The sequence below is a fragment of the Micromys minutus genome, assembly GCF_963924665.1.
Source record: "Micromys minutus genome assembly, chromosome: 13".
NCBI lineage: Eukaryota > Metazoa > Chordata > Mammalia > Rodentia > Muridae > Micromys > Micromys minutus.
The window spans coordinates 12,571,479-12,582,486 of record NC_137982.1 but is presented as its reverse complement, the minus strand read 5'-3'; the positions used below and the strand labels follow the sequence as shown (position 1 = coordinate 12,582,486).

The 11,008-nt window shown below is 35.6% G+C and overlaps 1 protein-coding gene and 1 pseudogene across 2 annotated transcripts; one reads left to right on the top strand and one right to left on the bottom strand.

The window, feature by feature from the left end:
* Nucleotides 1-2,483: 2,483 nt before the first annotated feature.
* LOC308428835 (olfactory receptor 1L4-like) lies at nucleotides 2,484-3,480 on the top strand (annotated as a pseudogene). The gene has a single exon. The product of its transcript is annotated as an olfactory receptor 1L4-like (transcript).
* A 2,493-nt stretch (nucleotides 3,481-5,973) lies between these two features.
* LOC308428834 (olfactory receptor 1M1-like) lies at nucleotides 5,974-6,984 on the bottom strand (the record flags this gene model as incomplete). Its single annotated transcript, XM_080927399.1, has 1 exon — nucleotides 5,974-6,984. One exon carries the CDS (start codon nucleotides 6,982-6,984, stop codon nucleotides 5,974-5,976), a length of 1,011 nt encoding a protein of 336 aa, XP_080783525.1.
* Between the last annotated feature and the right edge of the window lie 4,024 nt (nucleotides 6,985-11,008).

The window sequence follows — 11,008 nt, the reverse complement described above, 5'->3', positions numbered from 1 at the left end:
CCAAGATCCCAAACTCAGATGACAGCAGATGCTGGCGAGGCTGCCGAGAAAGAGGAACACTTCTCCACTGTTGGTGGGGTTGCAACCTAATACAACCACTCAGGAAATCTGTCTGGCGATACCTCAGAAAATTGGATATAGTACTACCTGAAGACCCAGCTATTCCACTTCTGGGCATATACCCCAGAGACACTTTAATACACAACAAAGATATATGCACCACAATGTTCATAGCGGCTCTATTTATAATAGCCAGAAGCTGAAAGGAACCCAGATGTCCTTTAGAAGATGAATGGATACAAAAATTGTGGTACATATACACAATGGAATACTACTCAGCCACCAGAAACAACGACTTAACCAAATTCTTAAGAAAATGCTGCATTTGGAGAACATCATCCTGAGTGAGATAACCCAGTCACAAAAGAACAGACATAATATGCAGTCAGTGATAGTGGGATGCTAACCCCAGAGGCTTGCACTCCCCCAGAAACAACTCACAGACTGTATGAAATCCAAGAAATAAAGAAAACAAAAAAACATACATATATTTACAAAACAAGAAGACTTTTACTATTTCCATGTTGCGTTTTGTTTTGCATGTACTTTATGCTTATTGTAACTATTAGGTTTTCAATGCATACTGTCAAGCCCTTAAAAAAAAATCAAGTACTGACTAAAAAATATATTCACATGGTTTTATGTAAAAATTATTTTAATCTCTGAAAAAACCGTACTAACAAAAATGTATAATTTTAAGCAAAAAATGTTTAAATTTGTACATTTTTCTTTGTTTTGTAAAATAAAGTCGTTTAAAAAAAATAAAAAAAAAGGCTTCTAAAAAAAAAAAACCAGCAGCATAAAAGAAAATTCCCATTATTAAACAAACTACGTAATGTGCACAAGAAGAAACCAATCATCCAAGCTATATAAGTTAATTCATGGTGAATATTCTCATTTTCTCTTTTTTATAGATAAAATTCAATTGTGAATGCATTTTTACTAACCATTATTTTTATGGATATTTAGGCTGTTTCCAACTACTCGCTTTGTGCATACAGAAAAAGAAGAATGGATGTTCAGGTACCTCTCTGGTAGGATTTAGAACTTTTGAGTGTATATTTGATATGATCATAAAACCAAAACTGTGCTCACTAATGAAAAACATTTAAATAAAATTAGAAAATTAAAAATGTGTACCTCCAGAACTATTTCTATACTAAACAGTTTAGAACAATAAAGGAAGAAATAGAACAATGAGCTCATGAGAAAAAGAGCAGTCTTTCAGGAACAAAATAAATGTAAATTTTAGGAATACAATCTAAGGCATACCTGAAAAAACATACCTGAGACAGAAATATAATTAAAAGGGGCATAAGAAAATACTGCCAAGGGTTTCAAACACATAAAAAGAAGAAAGCAAACTTTTTATGTGAAACTTTTTTTCAGAATTGAAGATTAAATTTAGATTTAATCTTTAGATTAAAACATTCTTATATTGACTCATTACAGAAATACTACACATACTAGATGAAGTAATGTTATAGAATTCAGAGATACATAGCATAAGCATTCTAAAATAATACCAAGAATAAACTTAGAAAAGAAGTGGAAAAATGACTAGAAGAAACTTATTAAAACCGATTTTAGATAAGAAATACAAAGTTAGAGTTTTAACTGTCAGCTACTAATTCTTGTAACATGAAAATATTTTTGATATTAATAGACTGAGAATATCTGCTACTGTTGTTATATTATTTCAAGTTTTGTAAAAGAAATATAAAAATCAGAGAGCTAAAATTATTATTAAATATTGAGGAAAAAAGTGAAATACTTTTAAAAGATAATTTTTAAACTTTAAAAAAAGAAGGCTAAAAGAGATTTTAATTTGAATACACACAAATGTCAAATGTGTGTGTATAAGATGGAATTACATTGTTTAGATGAATAAAGTACAAACCACTGAGAAACTAAGACTACATAGTTATAAACTTATTACATGATCAAAAAATGTCTTTATTTGTACAGCAGCAAGATGAGGTTGGTATACTTCTTGACCCATTTTTACTGAAATTTGGACTTGAAAAGATGTGAGAATCAAATCATGTGAAAAAAATAGCCATTAATAAAGTTAGAGCGTATCTTACTCACATCTGCTCAAGTCCTGAGTAAGTTTAGTTGACTTAATACAACACAGTACCAGAATAACAAAACTGAGTTTCTTGATGCTCAAAATTAGAACAAGATCTTCACTACAGGAAGTTGCTTATCTGAGATGTAGGGACACTGTACAGGAGCAGTTTTGAAAGTCACATTTTGTCAACATTTATAAAGATTTTTTAATTAGCAAAAAGAGGTTTCAAAAGTTACAGTGTTATCTCATCTGGAATGCAGATACCAGTGATATGGCTTGGCTTTGACATCATTCTTCTCCTTTTCCAGCTCTAATCTTCCTTCTTTACAAGTGGTGTTGACCATGATTTATGGCTACTAAAAACAGGACTGAAGTGACCGAATTTGTTTTATTAGGATTGTCCAGCCAGCCCAAAATGCAGCCAGTCATTTTTGGAGTTGTCCTTGTCATGTACCTGATGGCAGTTTTGGCCAGTACCCTATTAGTACTTGTTGCTTACTTAGACCCCAAGCTTCAGACCCCTATGTACTTTCTTCTCAGCCAGCTTTCCTTGATTGACATATCTCTAACAACCATCATCATTCCCCAAATGCTGGTGCACACACTGTTGGTAAACAGAAACATTTCCTATAACTGCTGCATGACACAGCTCTTTTCCTTTATGGCAGTGAGCAGCATGGAAGTTCACTTGCTGGGTGCCATGGCATATGACCGCTATGTTTCCATCTGTGACCCTTTAAGATACTCTGCCATTGTCAGCCACAGCCTCTGTCTGAGAATAACATTAACCTCATGTGTGGTGGTCAGTCTTAACAGTCTCCTGTATACTGTGTTAGTCACTTGTTTAACCTTCTGTGCCAACAAGGTTACCCACTTCTTTTGTGACATCACTCCTCTGCTGAAGCTCTCTTGTACTCAACCAGTGGTCAATGAAATGTTAATCTTCACTGAGGGTGTAGCTGTGGTGGTGAGCCCCTTTTTCTTTATTTTTGGCTCTTATGTTCGTATATGTATTGCCATAGTCCAAATGCACTCCTTTGCTGCCCTGCAGAAAGCTCTGTCCACTTGTAGCTCTCATGTTCTGGTTGTGATGTTTCTCTTTGCTTCTTTGGTTCACATGTACCTCAAGTCATCATCTAGCTACAATCTAGAACAAGACCACCAGGTTGCCATCTTTTACAGACTCATTTCTCCCATGTTAAATCCATTAATCTACAGCCTCAGGAACGAGGAAGTTAAAGGTGCTCTATGGAGGCTTTTTAAGAAACTGCATCTCAGTCAGTTTTCAGCTGGGATTTCAGGCAAAGAATGCCAGGGAATCCCCTGAGAAGCAAGACTTAGTCTGAAAACACTGAAGATGGGTGAGGTGGTTTCTACAACAAATGGTGTTGGTTCAACTGGCACTCAGTATACAGAAGAGTGAAAATAAACCTTTTCTTATCTCCGTGTACAAAGCTAAAGTGTAAATGGATCAAAGATCTCCATATTAGACCAGGTACACTGAAACTATTAGAAGAGAAATTAGAAAAAACCTTAGAAAACATAGGCACAGGGGAAAATTTCAAGAATAGAACACCAATGGCTTGTGCTCTAAGGTCAAATATTGACAAATGAGACTTCATGAGATTGCAAAGTTTCTGTAAGGCTAAGGACACTGTCAAGAAAACAAAATGGCAGTCAACAGATTGGGAAAAGACCTTTACCAACCCCACATCTGATGGAGGCCTAATATCCAAGGTATATCAAGAACTCAAGAAGTTAGACTCCAGAGAATCAAAGAATCCTTTTAAAAAATGGGGTAGATAGCTAAACAAAAAAGGAATATCAAATGGCTGAGAAGCATCTAAGGAAGTGCTCGACATCCCTAGTCATCAGGGAAATGCAAATCAAAACAAACCTGAGATTCTACCTCACACCAGTCAAATGGCTATGATAAAAAACTCAGATGATAACTGATGCTGGCAAGGATGCAGAGAAAGAGCAACACTTCTCCACTGTTGGTGGAGTTGTAAACTGGTACAATTAGTCTAGAAATCAGCCTGGCAGTTCCTCCGACAATTGGACATAGTCTAACCTCAAGACCCAGTTATTCAACTTCTGGGCATATACCCCAGAGATGTTCCAACATACAGTAAGGGCACATGTACCACAATGTTCATTGCAGCCCTATTTATAATAGCCAGGAGCCGGAAATTATCCAGATGTACTTCATTAGATGAATGGATACAAAATTGTGGTATATTTACACAATGGAGTACTACTCAGCTATCAGAAACAATGACTTTATAAAATTCTTAAGAAAATAGATGCATCTAGAGAATATCATTCTGAGTGAGGTAACCCAGTCAGAAAAGAACAGACATAATATGTAGTCACTGTTAATTCAATACTACCCCACAAAGCTCTGCACATCTAGAAACAACTCACAGGCCATATGAGGCTCAAGAAAAACAAAGGCCAAAATGTGAAAGCCTCAGTCCTTTTTAGGAAAAAAATGTATAGCACCCTCTCAGAGTGTTGTACACCTGAACCTTAAATCATTAATAATCCAAGAGCTAAGAATATAGCCTTGTGGCAATTTTTGATATTCAAAGATTATTAGACTTAATCTATACACAGCAAGAAAATGTTTTCCATGTTACATTCTGTCCTAAGTGTACTTTATGCTTATGGTAACTAATGGGATTTCAATGCATGCTATCAAACCTTTAAAAAAATTATGTACTGACAAAAATATATTCATATAGTGTTTTGCCAAAATGCCTTTAAAAATCTGTACATTTATACCTTTTTTAAAAAAGTAAATTTAAAATAATCATGTATCATTTCATAGTAAAAATGAAAAGGGCATAAAAAAACAAGTTTGAGACTGCTCCTGACTATGAGGACTGTTGAAGTTGGACTAAATATATTCTGTATTATGATATGGGTACAAGCCTATGGACAAGGAAGTGTAATGTGGTGATTTGAATAAAATATCCCCCAGAGGTCCATAAGCAATGGCCATATTAGGAGGTATGGCCTCGGAGTAGGTGTAGAAGGAGTGTCATAAGGGGTAAGGCATTGAGGTCTCAGAATTTCAAGCCTAGCCAGTGTCACTGTCATTTCAGGCTGAGTATGGATCTAGATGCAAACTCTCAGCTACCTCTTCAGTACCATGTATGCCTTCATGTTGTCATGTTGCATCTATGTCCATAACAGAATAAACCTCTGAACTATAAACCAACCCAATTGCATTTTTGTCTTTTTTTTTCTTTTAATTTATGGAAAGTTTTACTGGCCATAAAACCATAACCTCTTAGTACTGGAGCTATGGTGAAGCTCCTTTTTCAATCTGTTAGTGACTCACTGGATGGTACAAGTGAGAGATAAAAGGTGGAGCAATCCGTGCACAATGAGCATTGAAATTATTCTTAGAGGCTGAGAGATTATAAAAATGGGAGATTATAAATACATTGCAAGTTTTAGAGAGGTTTAATTAATTCTGTGATATCTTTAAAATTCATTCTAAATAATATTTTAAAACATTACTTGATAAAATAATACTTGATAACTTTTACTTGTGTCTATCAGGTAGTATATAACCTAATATCCCTAAAGTAATCAAATATCTGTAGCCTAATATGTCATGCTATGGCTTTGCTTATTACCTAGTTCATATACTATACACAAAAGAATCTGGGCTTAGTGATATTAAAATAGCTTGACAATTCCAATGAGAAAGGGGCCCAGAATTGTTTATTCAGGAAGTCATTTTGTTTTTAATGATATCACAAAAATGTTGACAAAAAAGATTATTCTACAGACATATGATTCATATCCTTTATTAAAAGAAAGCTTCAGCTCTTTGGAGTGGTCGCAGATTGACCCTTAGTTCTCATGAATTCGTTTCTCATTCTCTGTGTGTCGGAGAGCCAGTCAGAAGTACGGAGTTTTCTAGAAAGCCTCCATAGAGCTCCTTTAACATCTTTGTTCCTAAGGCTGTAGATTAGTGGATTTAACATAGGGGAGATGAGCGTGTAGAAGACGGCAACCTGGCGATCCTGGTCTAAGTCATAGCTGGATGATGGCTTAAGGTACATTCTAGCCAGAGAGCCGAAAAAGAGCAGCACAACCAGAATGTGGGAGCTACAAGTGGACAGAGCTTTCCTCAGGGCAGCAAAGGAGTGCATTTGGGCTATGGCAATACCTATTCGAATATAAGAACCCCAAATGAAGAAGAAGGGACTGCCCACCACAGCTACACCCTCAGTGAAGATTAACATTTCATTGGCCACTGGCCGAGTACAGGATAGCTTCAGCAGAGGAGTGATATCGCAGAAGAAGTGGGTAACCTTGTTGCCACAGAAGGTTAAACGAGTGACTAACACAGTGTAAAGGAGACTGTTAAGACTGACCACCACCCATGAGGTTAATGTTATTCTCAGACAGAGGCTGTGGCTGACAATGGCAGAGTATCTTAAAGGTTCACAGATGGCAACATAGCGGTCATATGCCATGGTAGCCAGTAAGTAGACTTCCATACTCCCCACTGCCATAAAGAAAAATAGTTGTGTCATGCAACAGTTATAGGAAATTCTTCGATCCACAGAGAGTGTGTGCACCAGCATCTGAGGAATAGTAATGGTTGTGAGAGATATGTCAATCAAGGAAAGCTGGCTGAGAAGGAAGTACATGGGGGTCTGAAGCATGGGGTCTGAGCAAGCAACAAGTACTAATAGGGTATTGCCCAAAACTGCCACCAGGTACATGATAAGGACAACTCCAAAAATAACTGGCTGCATCTCTGGCCTGCTGGACAATCCCAGCAACACAAATTCAGTCACTTCTGTCTTGTTTTTAGTGGCCATAAGTCATGGTCTACATCACCTGCAAAGAGGAAAGATCAGAGTTGGAAAAGAGAACAATACCTAGGTTCAAGCATATCTCATTCTTCACCTTAAGTGGTCAGTCATTGGAAAAGAGATCTGTCCCTAACCTTCAGTATTAAGAAATGAACTTTGTTCTTTTGGTAATAACCTTCCATCAAGACAACCAAACTCATCAAGGTTGAGAGTTAGAAGTACCTGTAATATTTCTAACTTAACTAGTAGGTATATTTTCATGAAAGTAGAATCTCCAGTGCATAGAGTTCTTACATCTTTTTACAAGTCAGGTTTTCACTATTAAGTAGAAATAGAGATAAACACTAGCATGATGACTTTCTATGCTGTTTTCTACAAATAAAGATTTTTTGTTGATCTAATATACTTCAATATTGCAAAAATAATGGCAGATTTAATATAACTTGAAGAACATATAAGTCAAGGGGCTGTTACCCTAAGCTTGCCTACCTCCATGTTTAATCTAAGCCTTTAAAGGGTTTATACTACTATACTTCTGAACAATATGCTGTGTATGTATTTGTGTTAAATTATCACTACAAAACATGAAATAGGTTTTTTCTTTTTAAAGAATTTCTGTATTTTCTTTTTCTCAACTTTTGATAATTATTTTAGTTTTTAAAAATTATCATTTTTTAAAATTTTACATGCGTTGATATTTTGCCTAACTATAAGGCTATCTGATCCCCTAGAACTGGATTTATATAAAGGTGCGATCTGCAATGTGGGACTGAATCTGTGTCCTCTTGAAGAGTATCCAGTGCTCCTAATGGAGATGCATTACTCCTTCCCCTATTTTAGTTCTCTGAGCCATGGTTTTCATGTACTTTTTTCCCATTTATAGTCTTAATATTTTCAATAGTATGATAGTGGTAGCAAATTTTCTTGAACTTTGCATTTCAGGAATATTTTTATCTTATGTAAACTAATATTTTTTGAGATTTATTTATCTATTTTATGTATGTGAAACACACCAGACACACCAGAAAAGAGCATCAGATTAGGTATTATGTATGTGAGACACACCAGAAGAGAGCACCAGATTTTATTACAGATGGTTGGGAGACAGGATGCAGTTGCTGAGAATTGAACTCAGGACCTCTGGAAGATCAGTTAGTGATCTTAGCTGCTGAGGCATCTCTCCAGCCCCATAAACTCATCTTTGACAACTAAAAATGTTCCTTTTAATACTTTATCTGCCATGATCAAGTTGGATGTATTCTTGTTGTTCAGGGATGTTTCTACATGTGGTTCATTAAATGTAATAAATCCTTAAAAATGGACTTAAAAACAAAATCATTTGATCATTTAAAATATGGTAAAATACCTTTTTAAAATCTAATACGCTTTTATAGGCAAAGTCTTGGGGTAAATTGGACCAGAAAATCATACGTAGCCATAATAAAGGTTATATATTTCAAACCCACAATAAAGGCTACATATTACAACCATCGTCATCTTAAATATAAAACCCTTTAATTACAGAATGATAGTCATAAAACTGTTTGGTACTGGTGCAGAGACAGGAAGATAGATCAATTAAATACAATTGAAGTTTCAGAAATGAACCCACATACCTATGGGAAGAGTTTTCATTGGAATGAAATGCTAAAGTCAGAGTTTTAAGGTGGGAAAAATGAGGGCTGCATGTGAAATGGTTGGTGTATTTGCAGTGAAGGAATAATTTCACCTTGGCTTGCACAACAATACTCTACACCCCTTCCAATTCTCTGTTACTTTCATCATTGTAATCAACTGATTACTTCTGGTGTGGGTTTCATTTCAGCATGGTAAGCAGTCTCTTTCACTGCAATCCTTTCCCAGTATTCTAAATGGGGGGGGGGGAGGGGACTGTCATTCCTACTTTCTTCATCTCTTAAAATTCCACTTACATGTCACATTTGCAGTGGTTTTCCTTTTTTTCCCACTTATTGTTATACATGTCTTTCTACTTGATGCAGAATAACTAAAGTGCAAGGTAAGTACAACACACCAGGGCCAGAGTCAAGTATGGGTCTGATGTTTTAAAATTTCTGTCTCACCTAGAAGGTAGTGACACATAGACTAAGATTTTTAAGTCCATACATAAGTCAGGGGTGTTTCTCCTGATGCATTAAAAACGTGTTGCCTTGTAAATGTTCAGAAGGCAAGTGAATGCTTGCATTGCCTCAGATCATACATGATGTTACTTCACAGGGCTTCAGTTTTCTTCAGTACTGGTCACATTCCCTGAAAAACACTCACTTACTTGTCTGGACTTTTGTTTCTCCTCAATCAGCTCAGTTAAACACTTTAGATCACTGATTTTAAACGATGACCCTTTAGTACAATTTCTCATGTTGTATTGACCCCTCTCCCAGTCATAAGACTATTTTTTGTTGATACTTCATAACTGTAATTATGCTACTGTTATGAATTGTAATGTAAATGTCTTTGTCATCCAATGGTTAGAAGAACCCTGTGATTTTAAGAAAATGGATGCATCTAGAGAATATCATCCTGAGTGAGATAACCCAGTCACAAAAGAACAGACATAATATGCAGTCACTGATAATTAGATACTAACCACAGAAAGCTCTGAACACCCCAGAAACAACTCACAGACTATATGAAGTTTAAGAAAAAACAAAGGCCAAAAAAGAGAAAGAAAATGAAAAACCATTATGCTTAATCTTTACACACCAAGAAATCTTTGACTATTTCTAGGTTACATCTTGTTTATGCTCATGGTAACTAGTAAGATTTTAATGCATACTATCAAACCTTTAAAAAAGTTAAGTACTGACAAAAATGTATTTATATACTCGTATGCAAAAATGCTTAAAATCTGTACATTTATCTTTGTTTTTAAAATTAAGTTGTTCAATTTAAAAAAATAAAAAAATGAAGAAATGAAGACCCCTGAGAAAAGGTGATTTGACATCCTCTTCAAAGGAGTCATGGCCCCCATGTTAAAAACCACTGTATTAGTTAATTAACTGTACATATATATAAAACAGAAGCTATTAAGATTTTTGAAACCTTACATTTTTTTCAGTGTTAATCCTTTGTTGTCATTTATGCCATTATCTTTCTATGTCAGTGGATGTATCTCAAGTATTGTATCATGATACAATTACTTTTTCAAGAAAGAAGAGCACAGATATCAACACGGAGGTGTAGATAAACTTATAAGAGAGAGGACAAGAATGGAGAAATATGAACTTCCTTAGTGTAGATAGGGTGAATAGCCATGATCTTTATGACCAAGATTACTATAAGCTATCATGCACAAATAAGCTACTATTTAACACTAATCAAAATAAGAATGTACTGACAATAAGTTCAATTTCTTTTAAGCACACTAAACTAAACCCTAAAGGAATATTGACAGTCTACTACTCACGGTCAGTAGTTCTAACATTCGATGGTGCTACATCTTTTGGCTGATGTCAAGGTTTTATCCTTGTATTGTTTCCTCTTTTTCAGTTTCAACATTGTTCTCAGATCTTGAGCTCTGTGAATACAATTCTAGTTGTGGTGGGAGTGAGGAAGAGAAGTGGAGAGAAGAGACCCAAAAAGAGGGATGATGAGGAGAGATGTCATGAAATCCATATAAAGAGAACTGGAGCCTTCTAATTCAAAGGACTAAATGATTCTTGAAAAAGAGAAAAACAATCTCTGCATGCAGACAAATAGCAGTGAGGTCCTTTTTCCTAGATGATGCTTTGAAAGTAACTGGTAGTGGAGTTACAACAAAGTGGGGCTGCGGAGAAGTGAATGATCTTGTGTTAACTTTCTTATCCTTCTCTTTGCTTTGCCTAAAGGAACAGTGGGCATGCTGCATCTCTTTCCTGCATTGCTAATGTATAAGTAAGGATCTCTTCTGTTTTTACCTATCAAATTTTGATTTATAGTCTACTCACCCTTTTTGTTATGAATCACCAAAACAGATTCTGATATGTAGAACAAAATTCTTTTTTTTAACTGTCCTACAACGTAGACCTTCGAA